At 44.7% G+C, this 17816-nt stretch overlaps 1 protein-coding gene across 3 annotated transcripts; it reads right to left on the reverse strand.

Annotated features, from left to right (window-relative positions):
• Positions 1 to 593: 593 nt before the first annotated feature.
• On the reverse strand, positions 594 to 17612 carry LOC106578995 (MMS19 nucleotide excision repair protein homolog). Of its 3 annotated transcripts, none has more exons than XM_014158374.2 (31): positions 17473 to 17612; positions 17000 to 17048; positions 16785 to 16885; positions 16602 to 16687; positions 16391 to 16465; positions 16205 to 16274; positions 15913 to 16041; positions 14749 to 14810; positions 14271 to 14357; positions 13985 to 14059; positions 13807 to 13884; positions 13533 to 13671; positions 12270 to 12424; positions 11879 to 11948; positions 10817 to 10942; positions 10500 to 10581; positions 10125 to 10222; positions 9835 to 9996; positions 9194 to 9349; positions 8867 to 8960; positions 8444 to 8546; positions 8203 to 8277; positions 7870 to 7996; positions 7672 to 7778; positions 7333 to 7389; positions 6996 to 7182; positions 6784 to 6866; positions 3383 to 3547; positions 1697 to 1756; positions 1451 to 1551; positions 594 to 1254 (listed from the first exon to the last, which is right to left on the reverse strand). In XM_014158374.2, exons 1-31 carry the CDS (start codon positions 17558 to 17560, stop codon positions 1224 to 1226), a joined length of 3078 nt encoding a protein of 1025 aa, XP_014013849.1. In that variant the 5' UTR covers positions 17561 to 17612; the 3' UTR covers positions 594 to 1223. The 3 variants fall into 3 exon arrangements, with proteins under 3 accessions (XP_014013849.1, XP_014013850.1, XP_014013848.1); XM_014158375.2 differs by having other exon boundaries at positions 8275 to 8280; XM_014158373.2 differs by having other exon boundaries at positions 8203 to 8280; positions 17473 to 17611.
• Between the last annotated feature and the right edge of the window lie 204 nt (positions 17613 to 17816).

The raw sequence follows: 17816 nt of genomic DNA on the forward strand, positions 1-17816 counted from the left end.
GTTTCCCTTTGTATTTTCTTTTACCAGATCTAATGTGTTGTTCTCCTACATTAATTTCACATTTACACAAATTTCAAAGTGTTTCCTTTTAAATGGTATCAATAATATGCATATCCTTGCTTCAGGTCCTGAGCTACAGGCAGTTTCGATTTGGGTATGTCATTTTAGGCGAACATAGGAGAAAAAGAAAGGGTCAGATCCTTGAGGTTTTTAATATGAGAGGCTCAGCGATGTTAAGATTGTGTAGTGTACACCTGGCTTAACCAACATTAAGATCACTTAACATGGTCATACACTCTTAGAAGCTGCTTCTCCAAGCTGGTCTCAAATATGGCCACCATAGTTAGAATTCCTAGAATGGTCGGGGGATATTTCTTGTGGCCAGCCTGTAACAGGAGGGAGGGGCTATGTGGTTGACATAGTGAAAGTTGACTGCTGTGACATGACCAATAGAAACTGCTTCACTATATTGCGCACATCTGTATCATTACTTTTGATATTAGCTTGTATTGTTTTAATATTTGATAAAGGATTGTTTTTGGAAACTTCATCCAGCTTCTTTGATTGAGCTCTTGTTGATTTTAAACCACTGATTCATTTACAAAAATGGTTTTATTGACGGCTTAAGTTAGACATTTAAATATTGTCCACATATCTTCGGCATGTTTTTGTGAGGTTCAAAGTTAGCCTAGTGAAATGAAATGTGCAGCCTACCATATGCCAGCTGCATCAACCCTTCCAATACAATGTTGACTCTTCATAATGGCATCTTCACGAGCGATGTTAAACACATTAATATTGTCCTCTATGGTTAGATAGTCAATGTACGTAAATCAGTAGCTCTCGTACACAACTGGCAGGGTGAGGTCAAATGTTAGACTTGCAACTCATGATTTCAAGGCATAATATTGTAGATAGAAATGGTTCTCTCTGTGCCAAGCTTGTTTCAGTGCAGCGCCGAGTCCTTCCATGGTGGACGGTTAGCGGTCACCTATAGGTCCATGCCACCATGCAGTGGTGGTCAGTCTAATGACGGTCAGGGTAGCAGTACAAAAAAATTAAAAAATGGCCGTGTAAAAGGTGAAGTGCTGTGGGTGGTGGTGAGATGTCCCAGACTCCAAGGGCAAAACTTGGGTCCCATGCCTGGATCCAAAGCCTCTTCCTCAGGAGCAGGCGGTCCCTCTGTCCCCTCCCACAACCAGTCCGTAATGGCGGGGCTAAACTCACCTTCCCCCTGGACTCCCCAGTAGGAACCTTCACATGAGGAGACACACATTGTAATGAAACCTTCCATTGACACAATGGAGAGAAATTCAGGGCCTGTTTTTCTCTCTGTTAGGCTTTCGTGCCATATTGACTTCTTGTCTGTTAGAAATGGAACAGGATTCAACAGATTGAAATGACTAACCCTTGTAGTTGTGAGAATGTTTGAGGAAATCTAATGCCTCACCATTCATTCCGTGCCACCACCGCCTCACTCCTCACCATCCTCTTGAGGTCGTCCAGGGGCACAGCCAGGGCACGCAGCACCCTCGCACGGAAAGGCATGATCTGCCAGAGGAAAGGTGGGTTTGTTTATGACCAGAGTTTATATGAATCGGTTGTTAAAGCCAATCACAATCACTTGTTAAAGTCCCATCTGCGTGGCCAGTTGGCTGACAGAGGGTGTTCTGTGCAGTCCAGGACCGAGTCTTACCTCATGTTCTGGAAAGCGGGAGAGGGCATGGATACAGCGCAGAGAGGCTATCCGCACTTTCTGTGAGGACGAGGAGAGAGACAGACAAAAAAATTACCTTCATGAGTGAAGTTAAGTGTTTTGGCACTGTATGGGGATTGGGGACAATGGTACTCAAGGTTACCTTGGTTCATGTTGCAGCTACAATACTGAATAGTCCAGATTTCAAAAACGCTGAGTTGCACTCTTGGGGTTTATGACATTAATTGCATTTCAGGCTAAAGACCGCACCGGTACAGTCAAGCAGCATTTCATTTGCAGATCTATTGTGGGTTATAGTGATAGTGGGTTCGATTCCCGGGACCACCCATACGTAAAATGTATGCACACGACTGTACATCACTTTGGATAAGTGTCTACTAAATGGCATATTATTGAATGCGCGCGGGGACACGGCTGAATCAATACCTCTGGCACAGAGGAATAATAATGAGAATGAGATATAAGATCTGTGGGACAACTGTCACAGAGAGAACACATCTCTGCCTGATGCTCACATTTGACTCCTATCTATTTAGCTTTCTCAATACTTGTCCCATTGGCATATGTCACGTTTATAATGATAGCGTGTATGTGTTTGTCTGCCTGCTATTGGTTGGCAGTGTGTGGTGTCTCATATCTATCTATCTATACACACACACACACACACACGCGTATGTGGACACCAATTCAAATTAGTGGATTCGGCTATATCAGACACACCAGCTCCTGACAGATGTATAAAATTGAGCACACAGCCATGCAATCTCCATAGACAAACTAACAGTCGAATGGCCTTACTGAAGCGCTCATTGACTTTCAGCGTGGACCGACATAGGCTGCCACCTTTCCAACAAGTCAGTTTGTCAAATTTTTGCCTTGCTAGAGGTGCCCGGTCAACTGTAAAACGGGACCGCCTAGTGTTAAAGAGCGCAAAAATAGTCCACACTCACTACCAAGTTCCAAACTGCCCCTGGAAGCAACGTCAGCACAAGAACAGTTTGTGCGTCGGCTGGAGTGGTTTAAAGCTTGCTGCCATTGGACTCTGGAGCAGTGGAAACACCTTCTCTGGAGTGATGAATCACGCTTCACCATCTGGCAGTCCGATGGACGAATCTGGGTTTGGCGGATGCCAGGATAAACGGCGTATACATAGTGCCAACTAAAGTTTGGTGGAGGAGGAATAATGGTCTGGGGCAGTTTTTCATGGTTCTGGCTAGGCCCCTTAGTTCCAGTGAACGGTAATCTTACAGCATATAATGACATTCTAGACGCGTCGGTGCTTCCAACTTTGTAGCAACAGTTTGTGGACGGCCCTTTCCTAATTCGGCATGACAATGCCCCTGTGCACAAAGCAAGGTCCATTAAGAAATGGTTTGTCGAGATCGGTGTGGAAGAACACCTTTGGGATGAATTGGAACGCCAACTGCAAGCCAGGCCTAATCGCCCAACATCAACGCCCGACCGCACTAATGCTCTTGTGGCTGAATGGAAGCAAGTTCCCACAGCAATGTTCCAACATCTAGTGGAAAGCCTTCCCAGAAGAGTGGAGGCTGTTATAGCAGCAAAGGGGGGGTCCAACTCCATATTAATACCCATGTTATTGAAATGAGATATTCGACGAGCAGGCGTCCACATACTTTTGGTCACTTAGTGTATGATACGTACCATAGCAGGGCTTGTGGTGAGGGTGAGGGTGCGGCCCACCAGCGCCTCCAGCTGAGTGATGAGGGCGGAGGGGGGGTCCATGAGGACAGGTTGCAGGCAGGACAGGGTGGACAGCTGCACCGCCTGGTCTGGACAGGACAGGGCCTCTAGCAGGAGGGGCAGGAGCTGACCAAACAGTAGAGAATATAAAAGGAGGACATCACCACATCCTTAAGATACAGTGCCTTCAGAAAATATTCACACCCCTTGATTTTTTTTCTACATTTTGATGTGTTAAAGTGGGACAAAAATGGACTTAAGTAATTCTTTTGTAATTTTTACATTTTTGACCCATCTACCAATAGGTGCCTTTCTTTGTGAGGCATTGGAAAACCTCCCTGGTCTTTTTTTGTATTTTATTTAACCATTATTTAAATAGGCAAGTCAGTTAAGAACACTTTAATTTCCAATGATGTCCTGCCAAAAGGCCTCCTGTGGGAACGGGGTCTGGGATTAAAAATGAAATATAGGACAAAACACACATCATGACAAGAAACACCACAGCAGTACATAAAGAGAGACCTAAGACAACAACATGGGAGCAACACAATATAGTAGCAACACCACATGGCAGCAGAACAAAACATGGTACAAACATTAATGGGCACAGACAAAAGCAAGAAGGTAGAGACAACATCACCCGAAGCAGCCACAAGTGTCAGTAAGAGTGTCCATGATTGAGTCTTTGAATGAAGAGATGGAGATAAAGCTGTCCAGTTTGAGTGTTTTTTGCAGCTCGTTCCAGTCGCTAGCTGCAACGAACTGAAAAGAGGAGTGACCCAGGGATGTGGGTGCTTTGGGGACCTTTAACGGAATGTGACTGGCAGAACAGGTGTTGTATGTGGAGGATGAGGGCTGCAGTAGGTATCTCAGATAGGGGGAGTATTGAGTGCAGTGATGTGTCCTATAAGGAACATTGGTGGCAAATCTGATGGCCGAATGGTAAAGAACATCTAGCCGCTCGAGAGCACCCTTACCTGCCGAACTCTAAATTATGTCTCCGTAATCTAGCATCGGTAGGATGGTCAACTGAATCAGGGTTAGTTTAGCAGCTGGGGTGAAAGAGGAGCGATTACGATAGAGGAAACCAAGTCTAGATTTAACTTTAGCCTGCAGCTTTGATATGTGCTAAGAGAAGGACAGTGTTCCATCTAATCATACTCCAAAGTACTTGTATGAGGTGACTAACTCAAGCTCTAAACCCTCAGAGATAGTAATCACACATGTGGGGACAGGGGCATTCTTACCAAACCACATGACCTTTGTTTTGGAAGTGTTCAGAACATGTTTTTTTGTAGTTTTTTTAAACCTTTACTTAACTAGGCAAGTCAGTAAGGAACAAATTCTTATTTAACAATGACGGCCTACCCCAGCCAAACCCTCCCCTAACCTAGACAACGCTGGGACAATTGTGTGCTGCCCTATGGGACTCCCGATCACAGCCGGTTGTGATACAGCCCGGGATCGAACCAGGGTCTGTAGTGACGCCTGTAGCACTGAGATGCAGTGCCTTACACCACTGCGCCACTCGGGTTAAGGGCAGAGAAAGCTTGTTGCACACTAAGAAAGCTTTGTTGTAGAGCGTTTAACACAAAATCCAGGGAGGGGCCAGCTAGACTATCATCTGCATATAAATAGAGGAGCGCTTCCTACTGCCTGAGCTATGTTGTTGATGTAAATTGGGAAGCGCGTGGGGCTGAGGATCGAGCCTTGTGGTACTCCCTTGGTGACAGGCATTGGCTGAGACAGCAGATGTTCTGCACTCTTTGAGAAAAACCAGGCCAACGACCCCAATACTCCTTAACTGGCCCACAAGAATGGAATGGTCAGTCGAGTCAATAAAAATAGCAGCACAACATTGCTTAGAATCAAGGGTAATGGTGACATCATTTAGGACCTTTAAGGTTGCAGTGACCCATCCATAACCTGAGCGGAAAGCAGAAAGAATACTATAGACATCAAGAAAGCCAGTCAGTAGATTATTGACTGTGGTCTTGTGGTTAAATCTGTGTTTGAAATGTACTGCTCCACTGAGGGACCTTACAATTATCTGTATGTGTGGGGTACAGATATGGGGTAGTCTTTCAAAAATCATGTTGACCCCAATTATTGCACACAGTGTCCATGCAACTTATTATGGGAGTTGTTAAGCAAATCTTTACTTCTGAATGTATGGCTTGCCATAACAAAGCGGTTGAATTCTTATCGACTCCAGACATTTCAGCTTTTTAATTATTTTTTAAAATAAATTAGTAAAAGAATTCTACAAACAAAATTCCACTTTGACATTATTGGGTGTAGATCAGTGACACATCTAAATGTAATCGATTTTAAATTCAGGCTGTAACACAACAAAATGTGGAAAAGGTCAATGGGTGTGAATACTTCCTGAAGGCACTGTAACAGTACCATAGTGGGATATAATGCTCACCACAGATGGATAAAATAAGAATTTTATATACTGGGTGGTTTGAGCCCTGAATGCTTGTTGGCTGAAAGCAGTGGTATATCAGACTGTATACCACTGGTATGACATATTTATTTTTACTGTTCTAATTACGTTGGTAACCAGTTTATAATAGCAATAAGGCACCTCGGGGGTTTGTGGTATATGGCCAATATACCACGGCTAAGGGTTGTATCCAGACACTTCGCATTGTGTTGTGCCTAAGAATATATCTCACTGGTCACCCCCAAAGCCAATTCCTCTTTTGGTCGCCTTTCCTTCCAGTTCTCTGCAAAAATCACTTAAGCTGGAGAGTCATATCTCCCTCACTAGCTTTAAGCACCAGCTGTCAGAGCAGCTCACAGATCACTGCACCTGTACATAGCCCATCTGTAAACAGCCCATCTATCTACCTACCTCATCCCCATACTGTATTTATTTATTTATCTTGATCCTTTGCACCCCAGTATCTCTACTTGCACATTCATCTTCTGCAGATCTACCATTCCAGTGTTTAATTGCTATATTGTAATTACTTCGCCACCATGGCCTATTTATTGCCTTAACTCCCTTATCTTACCTCATTTGCACACACTGTATATAGACTTTGTTTTCTTTGTTCTACTGTATTATTGACTGTATGTTTTGTTTATTCCATGTGTAACTCTGTGTTGTTGTATGTGTCAGATTGCTATGCTTTATCTTGGCCAGGTCGCAGTTGCAAATGAGAAATTGTTCTCAACTAGCCTACCTGGTTAAATAAAGGTGAAATAAAAATATATACCACACCCCTCTCAGATATGTGTTTTAGATTTCAGGAATATATTCATGGAAAAAATGCATTTCTAAGTTGTTCCTGTTTTTGCTCCCTTGTCTGGCACTTATCTATACTGTTTTACTGGTCCTCTCTACTTACTGCTGGTAGCTCAGTGAGCTGAACCTGTCTGGGTAGGTTGTTCACTATGTGAGACAGTGCCTTCAGGTAGCCAGACTTCCTCTCTGCAGAGGGAGAGAAGGAAGGGAAAGTTAAGAATCGGTACAATGAACAGGACTCTCACAAACTGGTTAACAAGTTTCAACACGTGGCCAGTATCTGTAGTGCATTGAAAATGTGTCCCTCTCCAGTACCTTGGGCTGCAGAGTTAAAGCCCAGGACCAGCTTGGCCGAGTTCTCGGTGAAGAAGCGCTGGCGGTACATGATGCGTATGTCGGCGTTGCAACCGCGGTTGAGGACGTCCGGCGAGTCGCTCATCAAGAGAGAGAATCCATCGGCAGCTAACAAACCCAGTTCTGAGTCACTGAGCAGGGAGAAAAGCTGAGACCGACACAGGATTATTGCTGTGTGTGTGTGTGTGTGTGTGTGTGTGTAGGTTACTGAGGTAGAGATATTTTTCTAGGGGAGAAGAGACAAAACAATTAAACTACAGACTGTGTGTGTGTAGGAGGACAGAGGACTGTCCCTTACCTTGTCAGTCAGGGCTGTGGACAGAGGGTGGTAGCGGAGAAGGAGAGCCTTGGCCACCTAAAGATGAGAAAAGCCATTCACAACTTGATGAATGAATGGACAGAACACCACAACAACATACAATAGGCAAGTCACCATTCACCCTAAAGGAGAGGTCGTAGGAGTATCAGAGATCCCTAGTCTAGAGACACGGGGGGGTTGTAGTGTGGGAAGTTCAGTAGGGTAAGTATGGGCTGAGGGGAACGGAGAACGAAATAGAGAATACATGGAAATCATAGAAACTGATGTGAATGGATAAAACACTGCCATGTGAGTAGCAATACAAAACGGGGGTCTAACCCAGAGCAGCAGCGTGAACGCCTGCGTTCGGACCGAGGAGGACGCACAGTCCAGCTCAGTGGAGATCCTCTTTAACATCCTGTCTATCAGAGAGTCCAGGGCTTCTCCTGTAGAAACACACTACATTAAATATACCATCTCACCAACATTCACTTGACCAATCCTCATTCAGATCAAGGACAGGACTGGAGGACTCACCTGCAGGCCTCTTGTTGACCAGCCCAGCGTAGCACTTGGCGGCTGAGGTGTAGGAGAGGGGATGGTCACAGGTACAGCTCAGCTCCTCCAGTTCTAACAGTAGCCTATCCATCTGTGGAACCTCCACCTGTCCAGGACACACGGTCAGTCAGTCAATGATAACAGGCTAAATTAAGCCATTAAATGTCAGGATATCTTAAGAATGCAACATACTAGTATCCAGTATAACGCATTAAACCGGTATCCATTGTATTTACATTTAACAGTACAAACACGATTACAATGTGGTTTTGAGGCCTTGTGATGAGTAGCAGAGATGTAAGGCGTTCTTACGCTCCGAGGCAGCGAGCACACACAGCCCATGAGAAGACACACCATCTGGGACTGGCTCCAGGAGTCACCTACCTGCTTCTGGAGGACAAGGTCAAAGGACAACCCATTTAATATACCACTCACAGATACAATGTTCTATTTATTCCCAGCATGCATCCTGTCCCTTGAGTAGCCTCAGTAGTAGGTATAAGTGTGTTTTGATAAAGGAGATGGCTGGGTGTCTTTAGCATTGAACCCTGACCTTGAGGAGCTGGATCTTGGAGGGGAAGGCATTCTCTGGAAGGAAGGACATGTCACCGTCCAGGAAGAGGGACACCGCCCGCGAAGCTGTTTGACCCGCCAGCCTGGTGACACAGCAGAGCTTAGTAGGGTTACAAAATTTCGGGAACTTTCAATAAATTCCCATTGTTTTCCAGAAATCCTGGTTGGAGGAATCTGGATTTCCTGCCCGTTTCCTCCTGAATCTGGGAATCCTCCAACCAGGAGTTTGGGAAAACCAGGGAATGTATTAAAAGTTCCTAGAGTTTTACAACCCTAGTGGTTAGCACCAAGCCAACATATTTACATATGACATAATACATGTGCCGTCATCAATTATGTGTGTGTGTGTGTGTGTGTCTCTCATCTGACTGGGTGGCTGGCTCTCTCAGTGATGCCAACTCACTGGGACTGTAGTCGTGCACAGGTGGTGCTGATGACTGGTACCATGGCTGATAGGACAGACTCCTCCACTAAAGGACTCTGATGGTCTGAGGACCCTTCACATATAAAACAGAGCAGAAAAAAAACATCAGTCAAAAAGAGTTTGGTCTTTGCATTTAGTTTGCATAGGTTTGCCAAAACACACCTACTCATTTTCAGAACAGCTCTCCATTGAACCAGAGATTCCTTATCTCAAGGGACTTCCTGGTTCAATAAAAGGTTACATTAATCAAAACATTACAATGTGTTGCAGAGGCCTGAAGGCATTAGTTGGTCAGAATATTCTCACCCTGCATAGCTGCCTGCAAGGCCAGTCCGAGCAGGCGCGGAATGACGATGTCATGGAAGACGCGGCCGGTCTCTTCTGTGTCCTGGGCATGCTCTGCTATCCTCTGCAGATTGTGGCACACAGAGATCACCTCCTCCAATGAAAATGAGCCAGTGCCTGTTGGGAGAGAGATTACATCTTCATTGTCATCAGAGTCTACTTATACAAAAGGTGCAATATGCAGAAATTGCTCCGACATTTCCTGGTTGCTAGAATTCTTATAGTTCAAGCTATGTATAGTGTAGAGAACCATTGTACAATCTAAACTGCTGGGAAATATATTTTCAACCACCACAAAAATTCTGTTTTTCAGCTATTTGAAGCTGGTGTACAAAACCGAAAGTAAATGACAAAAAGGAAACGGGAGGCATCGAAATAGTGCACATAGAAGAGATCTGCCGCTTCTTAGACTTGCTTTCAATGAGAATAACATATCTATAACTCACATTTCTATGTGAATTTGGTCAGGTCGCCCAAAAAGTTAGATATTGCAGCTTTAACATAGAGAGATAGGGGAGTTTACCTATACAACGAAACATAAGACATATTTAGAAAGGGTCTACCTATACAAAGACAGAAGAGTCTATGGTAGTGACACATACCAGTGTGTGAGGAGGTGAGAACCTGTAGCAGGACAGGTGTGCTCTCCTGAACCACACTGGGACGGGACGACACCGCAGCCAGCGCCGTCAAACACCGCTGACGCACGGCCTGCTGGGGATGTTCCTGGGACAGCGGGGCACTGTCACCTTGTGCCATGGACTCTGGGAACAGGAGAGGAAAGGGTTCAAATTCAGTAACCCTCCTCCGGTTGGAATGACGTCATTGAAGGAACGTAAGGATAAAGACCCTTGTTTATATTATTTCGTTTTGACCTTTGACCCTAACCCACCTGAGAAGATCTCCTCCTTCAGCCGTGGAACCATCTTAGAGATGAAGGCTAGAGGGTGCAGACAAGCCAGAGCCCCTGCACACTCAACCACAGCCAGGCTGGACAGACAGGGAGAGGCAGAGAGAAGAACCAAACCCTTGTGTTAATTGATTAGGTACACACAGGTTGTGTTTACACAGGCAGCCCAATTCTGATGGGTTATTTTTCACTAACTGGTCTTTTGACCAATCACATCAGATCTTTATCAGCGCTTATCTGATTGGTCAAAATACGAATTAGTGAAGAAGAAAAAAAAGATCAGAAGTGGGCTGCCTGTGTAAATGTGACCACAGACTTCTGATTGCCCTCCCAGAAGAACTGAAAACAGGTACTAACCTGACTTTAGCATCTTCCTCCTCCAGGATGAGCCTGGTGAGGTGTTCAACGGCCAGCTCCACATCTGACTCTAACAGCAGGACTAGGAGAGAGGTGGTAGAGGTCAACCTATACGTCTCAGCATAGGAGAGATGTAGCACAATCTGAATAGCCAATTAAATGCATTCTCTATCCCACAAGCTGAACAGCATGTGAACAAAGACTCATTCTGACTTCAATTCAATCCTGCGTAGCAGTGAGATGAGCTCAAAAGGTCACAAAAGTGTTGGTCAGGTATACGTTAATTGGAAGAGGGATTGCGAGGTCAGGAGTCTCACCTGTGTGTTGGCTCAGGGCAGTGAGCACACGCAGTGATGTGATCTGGAGCCCAGCACTGTTCTCAGACAGAGCAGAGAACACTATACTGCAAAGAGACTGCCTGAAGTCCAACAGCACACTTTCATCTGGCGAGAGGAGAGAGGAGGAGGTGGGAGAGAAAGAGACAAAGAAAGTAGGGAAGGCGAGAGGGAGGAAGAGAGAAAGGGGAGAGAAGGAGGGGTGTGAGTGGTGGGAAAAGGTTAAAGAACAATTCACACCGCCACATATAACACAAACCAGGAGGGAAATTTCATGAGGGACTGAGTTATTGTACAGTAGAAATGGCTGGATATTCTCATCATTCCTAAAGCATAAATTGTTATTATGCTTGGGCAAGTTCCAATGGCATTCTGCTTCAAATACTCTTTCAAATGGAGCCCTGAAATGAAGCATTGTAAATCCCTTGTTTAGCTACAGAGGCAGAACATGAAAGGAGGAACAGGGGACATTAAATCTCTAAAAGTCTAAGCCATTGGAGGGGGGGGGGGGGGATGACGAAATATTTAACCCACAGAACTACCTCTGTACTTCCATTGGTTTGTATGGGTTACATTCAGAAAAGTTCCGTGACACTCGTGGGGTCATAGAGCAAAATGAAGAATCGTGTTTGTGCGAGTCTCCCCTTTCCATAGTGGGGTCAAATTAGTTTGTAGCTCAAACTAAACGGCATAAATTACAGACAGAAATTGGCACATCAGAGTTACTGACTTTAAACGAGTCCCATGCTGTGGGGCTCGTAGAGCAAAACAGAGAACACCGCCATTACAGACATTTTCGTGAGAAGACCGATTTCTCATGGGCTGACAAACACCGCTGTAGCTCGGACACCTTCCACCGCAGATGCGCAAGGCCAACATAGGAGGATGTGGCGGATTGAGAGGCAGCCCATGAAAAAACATTTTTTTTAAAAGATGTCTCTGAGGGGTTTTGATAGAGATTATTTTATTATGTTACCTAGATTGACGCACAGCTCTTAATGAACGTGGCACAAAGAGCGGGACAGTAATGAACGTTACACTTACCCTCCTCTGAAGACTTCACTGGCTGGACGAAGCCCTGTAACATCTCCAGTAGGGTGCGCCGCTGAGCACACTACACAGGGGAGGATACAGACGGAAATTTAAGATTTCTGTAGGAACCAAGGAACCACATGCCTGTAGGAACCAAGCCAGAACCAAGATACTTACAACAGGCTGGGCTGCCTACATGTCCTGTGGCAGTATTGGGTCAGCAAAAGGCCATAACTTACAATGCAATAACACTGTGATTTTGACTATGTGGGAAGCCAGCAAAACACACAATGTGAGAAATGACTCGCGGAACTGACTCAAATCATTACCAAACAGTCAAGAATGGGAGACGAGCGTCAACACTGACGGAAATGGAACGACCTAGCTGGCTGGTGTGACTCACTTGTGTTCGGCTGTTGTATTGTTCTATGAGGGATGGCATGATGGCGGCTGCAACTCTGTGGCTCGCCCTGTAGGAGGCGGTAGAGGTGGCCTGCAGCAGCTTGGCGCTGGGCCACACCAGCTTCAGGTCCGGCTCACACAGGTGGTGCTGACAGTCTACAAAACATTAGGCTGGGTTGGCACACTGGCGATGGCACGTGTATCAGGACATCGAGCTGGATTATATGAAGTGTGTAAACATCTATCCGGGTGTAAATAACGCACAGTGTGGTGAGTCGAAGGTGGAAGGTTGCGAGTAAGCATCGAGAGCAGACAGGTAGCAATGAGCCTGAGATTTATTTACCATCGCTCGCTATCATCTGTAGCCAAGCTGCCTCTGTGGAGATGTCCTCGTCTCTCATCTCCCCCCCACCTCTCTCAATTTTAAAAATGTTTCAATTTAAGGGGCTGTTGGTATGGGAAACATATGTTTACATTGCCAAAGCAAGTGAAATAGATAATAAACAAAAAGTGAAATAAACTAAAAAAAAGTTTACATTAAACTCACAAAAGTTCCAAAAGAATAAAGACATTTCAAATGTCATTACGTATATATACAGTGTTGTAATGATGTGCAAATACAAAAATAAAAAAAACATAAATATAACCTGTATTTATAATGGTGTGTTCTTCTTCACAGGTTGCCATTTTCTTGTGGCAAGAGGTCACAAATGTTGCTGCTGTGATGGCACACTGTGGTATTTCACCCAGTAGATATGGGAGTTTATCAAAATTGGATTTGTTTTCAAATTCTTTGTGGGTCTGTGTAATCTGAGGGAAATATGTCTCTCTAATATGGTCATACATTTGGCAGGAGGTTAGGAAGTGCAGCTCAGTTTCCACCTCATTTTGTGGGCAGTGTGCACATAGCCTGTCTTCTCTTGAGAGACAGGTCTGCCTTTGGCGGCCTTTCTCAATAGCAAGGCTGTGCTCACAGTACACAGTCAAAGATTTCCTTAATTTTGGGTCAGTCACAGTGGTCAGGTATTCTGCCACTGTGTACTCTCTGTTTAGGGTCAAATAGCATTCTAGTTTGCTCTGTTTTTTCCTTTCTCAACACCTCTCCTACTTGGGTAAGCACTGAGGAGAACAACTGCCAAGTCTGTCTCCCTCTCACACATTTCCAAATACACTGACCCCACACAATAACAAAATACACGAACACCTTCGACAATAGTTGGTTCCTGTTCCCAGAACCAGATTTGTTTGGGGGGGGGGGTGTTACCTTTGAGGACCAAGTCGAGGAAGACATTGAGGTAGTCTTCAGAGTCAGAGTTGAGGACGGAGCGGGAGATGCAGGCTGTCAGGGCACCGAGGGCAGCTAGACCAGCGGACTCCACCCTCTCACTGGCTGTCTGGAACACCTGCACAGGGATGGAGGCCAATCAAACTCTCCATTCAGACTATCAAGATGCCTTGTGTACTGTTCGAGACACTTTCACACAATTCTAATAGTCATTTTCGATGTTGCCAGCCCCCCAGGTTCCATTGAAACGCACCTCCCTGCGCAGCGAGGCCCAAAGGCCTGGTAGGAATTCGGCTAGCTCTTTATGTTCATACACAGAAGCACAGGCAGTCTGCAACATGAGGATGAAACACAGCTCATTAAGACATGAATGCCATTTACTTTTATATATAAACCATAAAGACGATCGGAGGTGACCAACATGGTCTTACCAGGGTCTGCAGGGAGTCCACCTTGGCACTCTGAACATCTGAGTCCAGCTTCTCAATGATCAGCGGCAGCAGGAACTGTTGAAGCGAGACAATCAACAAATCATGACTACACACCCCCAAACTCTTTCACTTGTTCACTTTCTGTCTCTCATAAACAAAGACTATATCTGATGTCCTTTAACATTCTAAAAGGCTATGCGTTGTGTGGTCTCGCTTGCCAGACAGGGCAGATGTGGGAAGAAACTACGCATTGTGTGTAGTGTGCAGTACAGTACGTCTTCCCCACCTCTGCAAAGCGTGGTGTTCCAGTAAGCACGGCCCTCAGGGCGAGGATCAGCTCTTCCTGGGTGATGCCGTGGGGGTCATTGGGTGGCTGGGTGGACACACACACAGAGACAGTCATGGATGTCAACCATTTCAAAACACGGAACAAAATGTATTGAATGAACTTAGATCCAGCTCATTAAAAGACATTCCTTAATACTCTTAACACTTAAAAATGAATGTTAATCAAGTACTATTCTGAGTGATCTCCGCTATCAAGCTCTATCTGAATCACAATAAAATGGAATAATACAAGCTGTCTGTCAAAGTGTTTAGACTCGGGGCTTATCCATTTCCTATATTCCTCTGCCAGATGCTAGTCGGTGTCACATGGCTCAGGTATCAGAGCACACAGGACAGAGAGTCACATACGCATTGTCTCCTGGGTAGGTTCATCTGGTGGGTCTAAGTCCACAACAGCTGCACAAACAAACACTTACCGGGCTGAAGTCTATGGGGAAATAGCAGGATGTAACTTCAAACAGCTCCTCTGTGAATTTACCTGAATAAAGAAACACAGACATGATATTACCATCTACGGATTGAGGAATCATTAGATAATACATGTGTTAAATCTCAACCCAACTACTGGTATACATCAAACAGGGCTTAAACCTGTCCTCGTGTGTGTGTGCACGTAAAGGACTCCAGACTAACTCTTTCCACTGGTGCAACTAACATTTTCAGTTGGTGACACCAGCCCATGATTTGGTCGCACAAAAATGTTGTTGCGGCACCATGCAATATATATATATATATATATATTTTTTTTGCTATCATCTTATGAAATCATTCACAGTGTTACTTAGTGGGTATGCTTCAAGACATACATTTCATCCAACATGTCCAAGCAGAAATGCATGAACAGGATGTCTTGATGTGCAACCTAAACCAGTGACTCGCGAACTGTGCTCCATAAGGCGAGCTCTCAGGAGAGCTGTTCTCAGTAATGACATGCAGGTTTTTCCATGCCTCCGCGCACCCTAATCGCTGCAATTTACAGATACAATTTCATTACCGGAGAGAAAGACACCGGCAGTCTAAACAACACGAGCAGCACTCGCGAGACTACACTAAGTTCACTTCCGAAACATGACTCAGCTTGAATTAGTCTCTGTCCATCTGTCACACACCACAGACTAAACAAGCAGAAGCCAATGCTTCATTTCTCGTAACCAGGACATGGTTAATCCACAACAAAAAGTCAAGAGTTCATATCATGCCTTGACACCGTGTTGAATTGATATTGTTACCTGACACCGTGTCGCTATTGTTACCTGACACCGTGTTGATGGTGAGTTTTGGTCACCTGTGTGCAGCACACGTTTAGAGGGTCTTTTTTCCCATGCTTGTCGTTATAGCACGTTTTCCTGAGACACAGCTGATCAAGTTCCTCAAGCAATGTCATTTCCCTGTTCCTTAATGAATACAACATGCCTTTACCTCATTACTGAGGAAGCAATTAAATGAAGATGGATGTGTTACAAGTTCACTCAATGCCCAGTAAACCTGAGCAACATTGAAACACAAGATGACAACACAACTAAAAAAAGGTACATAAAACACGTTTGTAAAGTTTGGAATAACAATGTGTGTGTTCTCACCCAGATCATAGCCTCCATGGATGATTTTCCTAGCGATCTGGAAGGCCAGGAGAAGATTGCGTGGGTCCCTCTCCCCATCCACTGACTGGACAAACCCAAAAACAAAGTCTGCACCCAGGCCCTTCAGCTCTGTGGGATGGGAAAAGTGGTCCATCAATTTAACAACATGCAGATAAGCAACATACAGATCATGCTGATTATTACAAAGCTGTACAGTCTCAATGTTGACCACAAGGATTTCTACAACCCGCTGATTTCTCCATTATAGCTACCACTCGACCACAGCTCTTACCTGACTCTCTGGATTCCATAAGCTGGGTTAGGATGTTGTAAACACATGACCGCTCCACCAGCATCAGGGACTGTAGTGACACAGAAAGCAGAAACAGGGTCAGGAGTGTTGCAGTATAAGAAACATATCTGTATGCTAATTATTTAGGAGAGTTGACACTTGACAGGGCAGGTTGGATGTGCTCACCTGCACATGAACGTCCTGGAAGAGTGATTTCAGAATGGACACTGCAGACCCAGGCGGCAACACTGAGCATTTTGTCTGAGAGGGTATTTCAAAACGTTGGTCAGGAATGGGCAAGATATACTCTGTCTGTCAGTTCACTTTTGACAATATTCGCATTTCTATCTAATATTCACGTCAAATTTAACATGAGGCTACTAAGATTGAGACTTACCAACGCATTCAACCCCTTCAAGACATGTGGTGTGATGACATAGTGGTCCTTGAGTCTGTTCTCATAAAATGCTAGAAGGACTTCCACTGAGGGCAAAACGAAAAGAAGATAATCAATAGCCATGGACAGGACATATAGCACCCACAAACCAAAACGACAAAGATGTGTCATAGCGCTGTTTACCTTCTCTCTCTGTAAGGTCTCCATGGCACTGCTGTAGGACATTGGAGAGGAGCTGGACACCGCGGGCTCGTGTCTGGGGTTGGGAGCTGGCCAGATGCAAGCTGCACAGAGACAAGATAGTCAGCTTGTTAGTGTTGGCTGGAACTGCATGACATTGAAGTTGATGACATTGATAGTGAATGGGACAATAATGCTTAATGTAACTTAAACATTACCCCAACGCTTCAACCAACTGTAGTATTGTAAACTGTCCAGCCTTGAGTCCTAATAAAAAGAAAATGCATTTATTCAGCCAGAGGAAAGACAAGTGGTCAATGAGTAGGATATATCATACAGACACGTTTAGGGGACAGGGAAGTAGGTTCAGAGTCTAATGTCAAAGGATGGTTAGAAAGTTAGCAAGCAAGTTGTGGCCAACAACATATGTTCATTCGCTTGACTTCAAAGACATCGATTGACACTTTGTATACGTTGATAACTACTGAACAGGCTGTAGTCCGTTTTTGTAGTATGCACTTGAACCAATGACGGGTTAAACACAGAAAGTAACGTTAAGAGTTTTGATGGCCTGCTGCTAGCTAGCATGCTAGCCAGATGTCATGCTGGGCCACCAATCACGCGCGATTTCTGTATCGTTCATTGACGTTCATCTCAAAAACCAAATCAGAGAGAAAGGTGGCTGAAATACCTGTTGCGGTGTCTGCGGCCTTGCTGTCCTGTTGTCCCGAAACGAATTCTTCTACCAAGCCCACTAGCAAGGCACTACCCGCAGCCATCACGAACAGCCTTGGTTCAACCAAACTGAAGTGAGCATGCGTGGAAAGTTCTTGCGATTACCCTGAGAGCAGTCACAAAAAAAGTAATATTATCAAATATGATATTGAACTCCATGTATAACTGTGCAAATACTTTTTTGCTATGTATTAAAGCTGTACATTATTACTAACCAAATAATACATAAACTGTTTGTTGTGGAAGTGCATGGCTATGTGCATATTCTAAAGAAATGTTATATATGGAAATGTTATATTT

This window comes from Salmo salar, chromosome ssa19, assembly GCF_905237065.1.
Source record: "Salmo salar chromosome ssa19, Ssal_v3.1, whole genome shotgun sequence".
In the NCBI taxonomy this organism is placed as follows: Eukaryota; Metazoa; Chordata; class Actinopteri; order Salmoniformes; family Salmonidae; genus Salmo; species Salmo salar.